The sequence below is a fragment of the Neopsephotus bourkii genome, unplaced genomic scaffold (genome assembly GCF_033783945.1).
Source record: "Neopsephotus bourkii isolate Nb327-2 ecotype Australia unplaced genomic scaffold, CSIRO-AGI_Nbou_v1 NB_1792, whole genome shotgun sequence".
Classification (NCBI taxonomy): Eukaryota; Metazoa; Chordata; class Aves; order Psittaciformes; family Psittacidae; genus Neopsephotus; species Neopsephotus bourkii.
The window spans coordinates 1469408-1483091 of record NW_026902266.1 but is presented as its reverse complement, the minus strand read 5'-3'; the positions used below and the strand labels follow the sequence as shown (position 1 = coordinate 1483091).

The window sequence follows — 13684 nt, the reverse complement described above, 5'->3', positions numbered from 1 at the left end:
ATTCTCCCCCTCACTCCCCAAGAATTTTCAGCCTGATCAATTAAAATGTCATTAAAATAGCCTTTTAAATAACTTGAAGTACTTTCATTTAGATTTAGCTAAAGCTAGTGGCTAGGGAGTTATACCTCACTGATTTACTACATACATCTATTGAACATTAGAGTGACTATTTGGGAAGGAATTACAAAAACATTCTCCCAGCTCTCCACTTCATACACTGCTTGTTCTAAAATAATCTCCAAATGTTCTTAAAGTATTAAATCAGAGTGTAACAGCAATTAGTTTTAATTGGAGGGAGTCACACACATACATGTATCTGTTGTGACTTTTTCCCAGCATTTCTGGAGTTTTCTCATTATTATCCACCAAAACACTTTGGCCCTGCACTATCTTTAAAAGATGTATTTCACAACATTTTTCCTCAGTATGCTTAATTTACAGCTCATTTCTCCAAGAAGCTGACTTTGAAGATCCTTGGTTTGCTGTAGGCTTATTTAATGTCTTCCCTTGAGAATTTAGACAACTAAAAAAGACAATGATGGTAAAAAAATGAAAAAAAAAAAAAAAAGGAAATAAAGAGTAGCTGTTACCTTTAATCTTTGGGGTTTTCTGCTTTTTCTGGAAACAACAGGTATTTTTCTCACCAGCTATGTACCTACTTTTAGGCATCTTGCTGTTTTCTCCTAACTTCCCCCCCCCCCCCCCACCAAGATGAAGATTCTGACATAGAGGAGTACATAGTAAGTCTCTGGCTTCTTACCGTCTACACTGCTGTGCCACTACTCTACAGAATACAAAAGACCATGCCAATGGGAAACTACCTACTACTTGAATTCCTGGAAATTTTATTCTTCCAGAAACATGCACCACCACCCAAACTTTCCTAAGACAAGATCTGCAAGTACCTAAGTAAAAGAATATGTACCTGCCCTACACCATCTTCTCTTTTACAGTCTGGTCTGACATCAGAATCCCATGAAAACTGTTTCAGGAAGGGGTAACAAATAGCAGAGTAGAAGTCTGTTGGCTTGCCAAATTCCTAACTAGTCCTACATTCGGTGTCTCTTCAAGAATTGCTGGTCAACAGCTGTACAGACTTCATCTCAGGCCTTGCTATCAATCCCTCCCTAAATGGCCTATCCCAGAACATTAAAAGCAGCTTGCTAAGAAAAAAGGGGGTGTTATTTATTTTTTTTAATGGCAATCTGCCTATTCTGTCATTCATAGAGACCCTAGGAACCTTCCCCTTTTGAGTCAGATCTGCAGGATACTTCACTGCAATTAATTTTAATTTCTGATGTATATTGTTCTTCATCCATACAGCTTCTCATAAAATGATTCTGAATAAAAATGATTCTGCTCACTTCTCAGACTTCAGTATGAATTTAAATCTCCCACAGCATACATTAAAAGAAACACACACAGACACACACACACACACACACACAAAAAACCACCAGCCAAAACAAAACAAAATAAAATGCAAACTGTCAAAGCCACACCATAATACCATATACTTAAATTTCTACTTCCCAATTTCAGGTCTCAAAAGTCATACATGTTATGGAGAAAAACCAACAAAATAAACACAAGAAAGATGTTCTGAATGAAAAATATTCCACATAGATTAAAAATTCCTTCTGATATAAAGTACAATGAAGGAAATGAAGAATTTCATAACCACGCAGTAAGCACTTAAAAGCCCCCAAAATTTTATAGTTTCAAGCCCGCAAGCATTCAGCTTCTTCACTCTACCACATAACCGACAACATTTAATTACAAAAGAAAAAAGTTGATCTGAGAAGCATGCATTTCTACTGTTGCAGTCCTAAGTATGTATGCAACACTTATTACTCTATGGGACTATTTATATACTTCATATGTTGAATACATAATGAACCATTAAAGAATAGTGTTCTAGGTAACTCACTTACATATGGAGCAAAATTAACATCGAGTCAGTTCTTTTGGGTATTGGTATATATCAAAAAACACTTCACCGCTCAGAACTAAGTTTTGTAATACTCAGCTATTCACTAAATCACTGAAGTCAGTCAATGGAAGTTTTGCTATTTAACTCATAGTATGAAGAACAGATGATGTGTTTTACTTCTTACAGAATACCATTAATATCATTCACCCGCCTTGTAATAGTAGGATAGAACCCAGTTTTACAGGATTTTGCAAAAGGTACATAAGGGAGATTATTCTTGAGGGCTTATGCTAATTTTTTTGCACTTGGCAAGTTAGGCATAAAACAGACCTCAGTAAATTAATGTGAAAACAAAAGAAGTAAACAAAACATCACATACAAATCTCTTGCAAAATGAGATTTTCTAAGATAGGCTTAATAAAGACTATTTTTCCCAAGCACTTTTTTATGCAATTACCATTGCTTGTAAACTACACTTACTTTTTATTAATCACAAAACAACTGACAAAAGTAAAAGGCTATGCTACTTTATTCATTAATTAAAAATATCCCACATAAAAAAACGCTGTTACCTGCTCATTTCCCATGTGGTTGTTTATTACCCTCTTCTCCAAGAACAGCTTTTTCAGTCATTCTGCTAAGCTTTCAAGAAGAATTCTGTCATACACAAGACTACTGTTATGAGACCATTTCAATACAGGAAGAGTTATGTACTACTTCTACACATAGGAACAGAATGTAAATTATTTCTTTTATTTAATCTGCACGTTAAGACCTTATAAAAATCTACTAAGTGCTAAAATTTGTTCTTACTTTTAGTTATCATGTTCTCCTGCAGCATGATATCAATCTCTCAAATTGCAGGCAATAAAAACTATATTTGCTCATTAAAAAACAAACAAACAAACAACAAGCCCATTAGCAAAACTCTTTGAATCAAAAGTATTTTCCCACATATTCAAAATAAACTTTTTTTGCTTTTTCAATTGTTCAAGATAAGAAAGAAAATCTTAACTTTCACTTCATACAGACATTGTAAAATAGACTTATTTGTTTGCAAAATGTTAGAAATTTCAAGATAGACGTTTTCAGAAAAGGCTATGAGTGACATTGTAGTACAATATAAAAGCACCTCTCAACAAAGGTGCTCTCTCTTACTTGAAAAAAAAGCAAACAAGCAAACAGAGAAATAGATACAGATGAATCAATATTACAGGGGAGAAATTCTGAGTCTGTGTATCAGCCTTTGTATGCTAGACACTACAAAGCATGGGCTGATGGTCAGATACTATCTTATTATAGAGATAGCAAGTCAAATAAAGGTTATCCCAGAACTAAGTTAATTTTCTTGAAAATCACAGTCACTGATTTTTAAGGTAAGCAGCACAGAGATTTTTCCCGCAATACCAGAAAAGGGACAAATATAAATCTAGAAAAGTAAATAAAGCATAATATAATGGATAAACTCTTACTGCTAAATATGATCTTCAGACATGTTGTATGGGCAAAGATGGAAGTCTTTCAACTGTAGTTAAGAAAACTCAAAATCAAGAAACACTGGTTAGACAAGACTTCTCACTCTGCCTCTATAAGAACTCATAAACCTCCAAATTAACGGTCATTTATTACATAAGTAGGTACTAAATAAAACATCCATGTACAGTTGGGAAACAATCTCTTGCTTTACATGCCTTTAACTTCCACTTCTTTCTGTTCAAAATAAACAGTATTACAGCAAGCAAATTAAACTGTAAGTTAAAGAGTCTGCTGTACCAGTGGGATTCCAGTCACTAATTTTTGTTCCACACTACATATCAAAAACAGGGAGAAAAAAATCAGGACCTTTTTCTTCTTTAACTATAAAAAGTAAAGGTTCCTATTCAGCATGGTTAAAACTATAAAAAGGAAGCTCAGTAACTGCACTGATCACTACACATAAAAGCTTATTATTGTGGTCAAATGAAAAAACAATAAGAAATGGTTTTGTGAAGACTTATGGCTACAAATGGCAAAGAGAGAGATCTAGTTTCTACGAATAAACTCAACATTACGACAACCCTACAGTTGGAAAAGACAAAAATCAATGTTTCTCAGCCTAGAATGTTTTACTTTTAATGGAACTACAGCACTTCCCTACTTCTAGAATTCATTCGCTGAACTAAGCTTTTGGAAGTTACTGCTCCAAGGAACAGCTACTGACTTGAATCTCTGTTTTGAAGACAAGTGCCTACAAGATGTAGTTTTTCCACAGAAAAGCAGACCACAAACAAAAAGCTAACCAACTTCAATTTAGACAATTAGGCAATTTGACACTAAGCCTGAGCAAACTTAATGTTGGTCCTTACCCTCCCACCCACACCTCTGTAAGAAAGCTCACCGTACCTTTCAATGTACATCCAAAACACGAACAGCATCACCACCAAGAAAAGATCTTGCAACTTGCATGCTATTAAGGAAGAGTCTTAGAGGAAAGTCATGAGAAGGTACCTCATGAAGTAGGAGAGAGGTATATGAATTTTTAGATGGAAAACAGACAGCATATATTTCTAAGACAGCCTGACTAACAAATAATGACATTCTAAGCATTTTGTTCCCCTCATTTCGCAAAGTTAATTTTTACAGAACTTCTACACTGGCAAACTTCAGATCTGCCCAAGCAAACTCTGGATGGTGTCCTGAAGTAAACAATGCCCTCACTAGCCAAGAGTGCTAGCTTCAATGTGATACATTCAGACACAATGTGTACATGCAGGGTTATTTCAACAAACTAAATGTCTCAGACACTTAAAGATGCTAGTGTAACCTTTCACACTACAGTGTGAAGAGGCTAAATAAGGTCTGAGGTTATGCTTTCAGAAACATTTCTCTGCTTTATTGTGCAGGCCCATGGAAACAACTGGCATTCAAAATGTTTTAATCCTTATTTAGAGGAAGAAAGGAAGAATAAAGTACCTGAAGAAGAAATCATTAGTGAAAGGTTACATCTTGCCAAAAACCCTTACACCCTCTAATTGAAAAAATGTTTCATAAAGGTGAAAAGCTGTATCACTGCTTTCTAAGTGATACAGGACAACTAAATACAGTTAAACTATCCCGAAAAAGAAAGGCTGAGGTTATTTTTTCAAACAAGCAAGAAATAATACAGAAAGAGGAGTAAAGACAGGAAAGGCTGTTTGTCCCTAGTGATGACTTGCTAACAGACCTCAAGAGCAGACAAACACTGCTGAAGCTTCATTAGCCATTTGACAAAGTTTCATCAGGAATATTCTGAAAAACACATGTAACAAAACATCAAGTTTTGACCAGCTACACTAGATGCTTACTGGACAGAAAACAAGAGAGGAAAATAAAAAGAAAGTGGGGATGGGGAGAAAAAAGGACAAAGCAAACTAGCAACCAGAGAGAACCAGTCTTTCTCCCATCAGGCTAGTGGAGATGGCAACATCATTTTGATCTCTCTGGATGTTTCTAGTCAAGGGTCTGCTTAGTCCCTCACGTAACAAGAAAGGTCACAGGTTATGTAACTTTTGCCAATGTCACCATCAGTGAAGGATGACCTAATATTGATTCAAATCTGGGCACTGCATCCATTTCTTTTCCCCTTTCCTAGCCAACTTCAGCATGACAAAACTCTGTACTTACTAATCCAGGTTCAATATCCTGACATCAGTGGTAATTCATTAACATCCATTCTGTTAAGAGATATCCCAAATACGAAAAGCTTAGCGGGGCAACCAGAATAATTCCATATCAATGTCTGTATTTTACTAAGGAAGTTTTGGTGCACAACACTGCACACAGCATGTATACAGTTCAATCTTTACCATAAGTGTAGATATTTTTCCTCTTTTTCCTCATTTGTCTACCCCATATTTCTTGTTTTTCTGTGTGTGCATTTCTTTTAAAAAATAAGATATCCAGAGCACTTACATGACAAAGCTTTGGCCACTGTTAGCCCGTATCTCCTCCATTATCTGAGTCTCCACCACAGAACTCTCCCAGTCTGACGGTTAGCATCACAAGTCCCTTTAAAATGTATTTTACCATAAGGGTAACCTCATGACAACATAACACTGAAGCTCTATTATTAGTTTGCATGCCTGCAATAAGTAGCAGTGGCAGAAAGGGGAAAACCTAGATTTGGAATTCAAGTGAGCAGTACCTCTAATATGAACACTTCCTTAAACACTAGGGCTGAATACAACACTAACAGTTGCTTTCTTTTCTTGGGTTGCAAAATGTCTTGAAATGATAATAAAGATTAGAACTCGATTTTCTACTGACAGACTAGTGAGACTTCCTAGTAGCTTAAGACACAACCCTCTGGTTTATAAGTTTCACAGTTTTGTATTTCATCATTGTATATTATTTTTTCCTCCTTCCATAAATAAGCTTAAATCTACAACTTTCTGACACTCAAAAATAAACATGAATGATATCTGCAAGTCAGCAGATGCTGTATACACTAAAGTACTTTTTCAGATTCCAGGAAGACAGTTCTTTCACACTGAGAAAATGTCCTAATTACAGACTCCATTCTTTTTATTCAGTCTTAACTAAAAGACCTTGACAGTTTGGAGTTTGGATATAAGAGAAGTTAAAAAGTTTTTCGGTTGGTTGGTTGGTTGATTTAAAAAAAAAAAAAAAAACAACTACCACCAAGGTGCTGCATTCTGTACAATTTTGCATTTGAACACAGTAAGTTACTTTGGCTAAACAATAAACAAATGCCCTACTTCTCTAATCCACTGTACCTGTCTGAATTTGTCACGAGAAATATGTATTTGTTTCTAGATAGGAAGCTAACAGTGCACACACAAAGGTCTGCTAAGCAAAACAAAATACAGTAACTTACCCAAAACAAAATAAAATGCAATTTAACTAAGCGATGTGACAAACATTACTCACTCTGTAATAATATACTCTGGAGCCATGCACATCAATCTTGACAAGAGATAAGACTAAAAACAAACCCAGATAATTTTGTTATGTCCTGATTTAAAAATAAACACACATTATTTCAAATAAATTCAAAAGAGTAAGTAAATTTAAATTCCATCTGAATATTATCACAAGATGCAATAATAGTACTTTGTAAACTGAGTATACCAGGTCTAATAGGAACATAAATCTGTATGCCTATGCTGGTAAGCCCCCAAGCATACATTGCTAACAAAACAAATGGCTATGATCTTCATTAGAAAAGCTAAAGGAGTCATGTTATGTTAATTATCTAATTTCTGATCACTGAGCTATTCTAAATGATTAAAAAATAAACAAAACAAAACAGACAAAACACAAAACCCTGTTCATACCTAACCTTTCCATTCCTAAACTTATTCCTTCATACACCACCCAAAAAGTAATCATAAGTTAATTTCAATGAGGGGGAAAAAAAAAAAAAAAAAACCAAACCAAAAAACAGAAGAATGGATTTTTAATTTGCTGGTTTTTTCACAGCTAAACCAGCAGAGATCACTAGGAGGTCCAAACCCTCTAAAGTACAAATACTCTCTTTTAGGTATTAAAGGAAATGTTAAAGTGGAAAACAATCAAGTTGGGCCAAATATATGATCATAAAGTAACATTTATATAAAATTCTGCTTCATGTCAACAAACATCACAAAAAGGGGGTTAGGAAAATTGTTAGAAACCAACATGTCTCCTTTCAAGACAGCAAAATAATTCTTTGCAAAAATTTTCAGCCTTCAGTTCAAAACAACAGCATTAAGGTGGTAACAGCTACAACTGTTCTTTTTGCTTATGCCTTTTGTTTTCCCTTTTTGCTCTTTTCAGTGGAATTGCAAATTATGGTACAAAGTTTAATAGTGTTCAAACAGGATTTACAATACAAAATAAAAACCTACATGTTCTGAAAGATTACCTGAATCTACCTTAGGACTTCAAGCATTATTTAAATGAATATTTAAATGATACACCATGTGTATCTGATACTGCATTCTGGGAACATGTCCAGGTGAAAATTATTACAACTCACTGATAAACAGAAAATAATAATCCAAGTTAACCAGCATGAAGTCGTACCAAATATGCAAAGAGCATTATGTTAGCAGAGACATCCTTCCCACTTCAACTTCTACAATAATATGCAATTGAATGCACGTCCTAGTTTTTGGGAACAAAAGGTACAAACTCCCCAATTTGACTCATAGAATGAGTTGGGTCCGAAGGAAGCTTAAAGATCATCTAGATTCAGCCCCCCTGCCATGGGCAAAGACACCTTCCTATAAACCAGGTTGCTCAAAGCCCTGTCCAACCTGGCCTTGAACATGACCAATAGGATGGATAGGTCCACAATGCTTGCATCTGGTAAAACCTACTTTGTCCTCATGAAGGATGTGACTGCCCGAAATTGGAAGGAAAGGGTTTCCGCTTCCACTGTACTGTGCTTTTCCAGCGGTCTACCGTCAGCATAACCTTGCAGCCGCACGCTTCTCAAGAAGGGAGGGAGGGTCTCTAGCCGCCGCGGTTCTAGCCCGGGAGGCGGCAGGGTTCAGCACCGGGAGGGGGAACAGCTCCCGCCACGCCGGGGTTCCCACCAGCCCCTCGCAGCCGAGCGGCGCGCGGCCATCAGCCCGGTCCCGAAGGAGCCGTGACACGGGGGCGCTCGGGGTAAATATCACTGGGTTTGATAAATAACTTTCGGGTTTACCCCTGACCTCCCCTCCCATGAATGCATCCCCTTTCGCTCCGAAAGCCTTCCGGCCCCGAAGCATGCTCTCAACGCCGCCTTTTTTTCCATAAGCAGTCACGTCCCCCCAGGCTCCAGATAAAAGCTACTGAGCTTGACGTGCAAATATTTCACTAAAATCTCTCACCCCTTCCTCCACCAGAAACGCTATTTACGCCCTTACGCACTCGAACCCCCCCACCCCGGGCTTCATTTCTGGGCGTACCGAGCTCCACGGAACACTGATAACCGCAAAGCCCACCCCAAAGGGCGAAGAAACCCCGAAGCCTGCAACACACGTACCGGCTACAGCTCTAGGAACCATCCTGTGTAACCATCGTATGTCATGTGCCAGCGGTTTATTAAAGGATCATCCATGCGCTATGAGCAGCGGCATCGTACGTGCCCTCCTCCTCCCCACAACAGAAGGCACACGGGCATACGCATCTCACCCTCTCCCCCACCCCCCCGCCGAAAGAAAAGGCCACGGAGGGGGAAGGGAAGGAGTCATCCTAAAGGTGTCTGCCGTGCAGAGCGTGCCGCACTCAGAGGCACCCCCTGGGGCCGGGGGCTCAGGCCGCCTCCCGCCGCCGCCGCCCGGGGAAGGCAGGCCCGTCTCCCGCCGGCCCGCAGCCTGCGTCGGCCCGCGGGCTCCCTTCTCAAACGCCTTCGCACTCACAGATCCACCGCCTTTGAAGGAAGCCCGGCGACGTCTGAACCCCCTTCGTCCCCTCGGGCAGGCGCCCACGTCCGCGCCCCGTCACCTCCAGACGGGCTATTCCAGGGCCAGTCCCCGGGCTGCGGTGCCCAGCAGCCACCCGCTTCCTCGAACGCCTGCGGCAGCCGTGCCCGGCGCTCCCCGGCCTCGCGCACACGCTCCCCGCTGCGGCGCCGCCCCCATGTCCCGGGGCTCGGTCCGAGGCCTCGGCACGCACGGCGGAGCGGCGGCTCCCTGCGCAGCGGCAGCGCCACAGAGGGAGACCGCCAGGGCAGCCCGCGGGACGGCCTGACTGTGCGCACCAACCCGCAGCCGCCTCCCTCTTCTCCCCCTCCCCGCCTCTCCCCGGCGCCGTACCCGGCCGCGGCCCGTTACCTGTGAGGACCCCGACGCGGATTTGGTGGTCGTGGTTCGTTAAAATCATTCCCTCCGACGCCATGTTTCCCGGCGCAGCCACCGCACTGACAGGAGCGAGCGGGGGGGAGGGGGGCGGGAGCGCGAGAGCGGCGCGAGCGCAAAGGGGGAGGAGCACCGACTAGCGGGGCGGGGCTAATCCGGGGAGGGGCGGGGCTAACCCAGGTTGGGGCGGGACCAGCGCCAGCCCGGGCCGGCGGATAGAGCCGCGAGTCAGCGAGCGAAGGGCTGGCGTGCCCAGGCAGTACTAATCTATTGTCCGAGAGTGCCGGGCTTCCCGCCTGCAGCCGCCGATCGGCGCGGGGTGCGGGGGCTGGGCCGGGCCGGGCCGGGCCGGGCCGGGCCGTGGCCACTGTTAGGTGTGTAGCGCGTGCTGTTCAGCTGCCCCTTACGGCTCCTTTGGCGGGCTGCAGCACTCAAACACACGCACCCCAAGGTGCCGTTTCATCGGCAGCCACGACGCAGGGGGCGAGGCAAAGGGCGTCTCCACCCGGCAGCCGGCCCCCTGGCTCCCCAGCCGCTTCCCGGGGGCATGCCGGCTCAGGCAGAGCACCGGCCGAGTCTTAGCCGGTCCCCGCCGCCGTGGAGGGCCCCTGAAGCAGCTCCGTCACTCGGGTGATAGCACTGCTGTGCCATGCTAGTGCAAGCCCCGAGGAAACGGTACCGAAGTCACTCCGGGCGGGAGCAGGGGAGGGCGAAAGTGCGGGCTCCGGCTGATATAAACCGGCAGTGAAAATGCAGGCTCGATGCCTCTTCCAGACGTCTGGCGGGGTTTCAGGTCGCAGCCAAATTGCTTTTGGTCCCCAGAATCGAAAGTCGCTTTCACCATCTGATTACACTGATAACAGTTAAATTCTTAAGACCTCTGATAATGTGAAGATAGCAAGGATGGTAATCACCCCTTCCTTTCCTTAGCATGAAGTTTAGAAATACAGAATCTTCCCAACAACTTCTGAGTCCCCAGGGCTCAACAAGGCATATTTGCAATCTCGTCATAGAACCCTGGAGTGTTTTGGGTTGGAAGGGACCTTAAAGATCAAGCAGTTCTAATCCCCCTGCCATGGGCAGGGATGCTTCACACTAGACCATGTTGCTCAAAGCCCTATCCAGCCTGGCCTTGAACATTGCCAGGGATGGGGAGCCACAGCTTCTCTGGGCAACCTGTTCGAGTGCCTCACCACCCTCACCACAGTAAAGAACTTCTTCCTAATATCTAATCTAAATTTTCCCCTTTACCTTAAAGCCATTTCCCCTTGCCCTGTCACTACATCCCCTTGTAAAAAGTCCCTCTCCAGATTTCTTGCAGGTACTGGAAGCTGCTCTAAGGTCTCCCCAGAGCCTTCTCTTCTCCAGGCTGAACAACCCCAACTCTCTCAGCCTGTCTTCATAGGAAAGGTGTTCCAGCCCTCTGATCATCCTCGTGGTCTCCTCTGGACTTGCTGTAACAGGCCCACCTCCCTCTTCATTTTGGGACCCCAGAGCCGTAGTCAGTACTGCAGGTGGGGTCTCACAAGAGCAGAGTAGAGGGGCAGAATCATCTCTGTTGACCTGCTGGCCATGCTTCTTTTGATGCAGCCCAGGGTACGGCTGGCTTTCTGGACTGCAAGCGCACATTACTGGGTCATGTTGACTCAACTTTCTCCTTTCCTCTGAGATTAAAACTGTTATACAGCCTTTAGCTAAAGCAACTTAGTATCATAACAAGTATCTTTACTTTCTCTTACTTGAACTGTATGATTGGGGAAACTGCAAGTAAATATTTGAAGTAATTTTGAATTAATATCTAGACAAATGTCTTTCACATTTGACAGCAACATCATCAATTGCAGATGATAACCCATTGTCAGAGTTCAAGCTCTCTGACTCTGGTGGACAGCAGTATTTTCAGGTATTCCTGATGAGATTTCAGTACTATCTTGATAATAGTTTTCCAGATTACTCGCCTTTTGATTGTGTACTAGCAAGCAATTATTGAAAGCATTTTTAATTTGCATAGACATTGATTCACCATTTCAGGAGTTTCCTCTTTAGCAAATAATTTTTTTGAGATAGCCTGCTAGTGCAAAAAAAGAAAAAAAAGGCCTGAAGAAATATCCTATGTCTCAGGGAGAGTCACACTAGTAGCACTTCGATGGGGTGGTGCACCAGCACACGATATCAGTACTGCTATATTGGCACAGCAGTTGCAGTGTGTGCAGCCATAGAGACCGAGAATTCAGGCTCCAAGGATCTCTGGTTATGCAATGGTATAATACAACATATGTGGGTGGGTGTAAGCCTGAACCCAAACCAGCATGGTTACTGAAGATATACTGCATTGCTGGTGCTCATACTGCTGTTACCTCATGGGTTCAGTCACTACATGTTGAATATTCTGCTATAGACAAGGCAAAAAGAGTTTGGGTTGGGTTTTTTTCTCAAATATATCTGAAATTATCTGAGGTACAAGCAAGTAGCTTGACATCTTGTAGCTTCCTGGAGAGGATTCTCACACCCTACACTAAAAACAGTATTGTTTATTCAGAGCATCTCACAGCATCCCCATGTAGCCTGTTGATTTGTTGCTCTTGTGGATGTTAAGAAGGAGAGGCACAATTAAGATTTCACTGGCAACATTAGCTTTAGTATTTCCTGGCTTATAAGAACCTACTAGTGGAATGTGTGTGGGATTTTTTGTATAGAAGTGTAATAGAGGATTGTATTAAGGTAATGAAATAGTCTAAGTTTACAGATTTTTAGAAGGCTGAGTCAAGAAGAAGCTGAAATCAATATCAGGGTTTTTATTATCATGGTAGGAAAGTCCTTGTAAACTAGACTGTTAGTATAATGGTAGACCCATAATGGCTCAAAGAAAGAAGTTATGAATGGGATGATGTCCTGCAGTCAAGTTTTTGATGGAATAAGGAAACAAGTGTGTGTGGAAGGAAGAAAACTTTTACTGCAGGGAGACATTCTGGGAAATGCATTGGTTCATACCAAATTTCATGTTGAGTTTGTCCAGAGAAAAACAAGTTTTCCTCATCAAAGTCAATATACAACTGATAATCACATTTTGCCCTGGTCATGTCAGCACTGAAGTATAACTCAATTTAGTAATCTCTCAGGTAATCTATTACTTTACTTTGTTTGCCAGCTGCGAGTTATCAATACCTGTCCATTAGCAAAGCACTGTGCTTTCATTTAGCTGGCTCTTCCAGCCATGTTTGTTCCCTGTAGTCCTACTCCACTAGCCAACACAGTGGGCTTTCTTATTATATCATTAGCACTATAGAATGATATATTTTAATTACTCATTTGGGTGAAAGAGTTTGAGTGTGCAGGAAGCATTCGTTTAGTTACCTGTAGGAATCATAATTAAAAAAATGCTTTGGTATGATTACAGGAAGATACCAGTTTGTTCTGTTGATTAGTGTGGCAAGGATGATTTAAAAACTCTTTGAAAGTTATCAGAGACACTTCATATTTGGAATAGGTGTTCAATATGATTTCTATAATCTTACTGTTACACAGGTCTGACTTTTTTTTTTTTTTTTTGCAGTGGCTCCTTTAATGTAATTTCTTAAATCTCATCTTTTTTGTTCTCAATTGATTGGCTAGCTGGATCAGCAGTGGGACACAGCTCTTCAACTGTGTGTGCCATTGGTACAGATCCAGCTGAAGTCATGAAATAGTTGGCTTAATGAATCATTAATGGAATTCAGAACATTTGTTTCTATGCCACTGGTGCAAACCCAAGCAAGGTCAAGAGACTAGTTGGCTCAGTGGTTCAGTAATAGGAAACAGATTTTTACCTCCAGCTGATTGAAGCAAGTCTATAAAGGGTCGTGAAACTCTAAGTTTTGAGACATTAAAATACAAAGCTTTTCCAATGCAGCTGTTGGTTTAAAGTCAGTGTTATATACATGATTACTTTCTGATATGTTTCAAT

At 41.6% G+C, this 13684-nt stretch overlaps 1 protein-coding gene across 24 annotated transcripts in view; it reads right to left on the bottom strand.

Annotated features, from left to right (window-relative positions):
• The window catches only part of GPHN (gephyrin), a 292216-nt gene extending 282341 nt beyond the window's left edge, over nt 1-9875 (bottom strand). For 20 of the 24 annotated variants that reach the window (XM_061380383.1, XM_061380388.1, XM_061380387.1 and 17 more), the window contains exon 1: nt 9718-9875. In XM_061380383.1, the coding sequence (XP_061236367.1) occupies nt 9718-9781 (64 nt within the window). In that variant the 5' untranslated portion in view covers nt 9782-9875. The remainder of the gene's footprint in view (nt 1-9717) is intronic. The other 4 variants (XM_061380409.1, XM_061380395.1, XM_061380398.1 and 1 more) reach the window with 4 other exon arrangements.
• Nucleotides 9876-13684: the final 3809 nt, after the last annotated feature.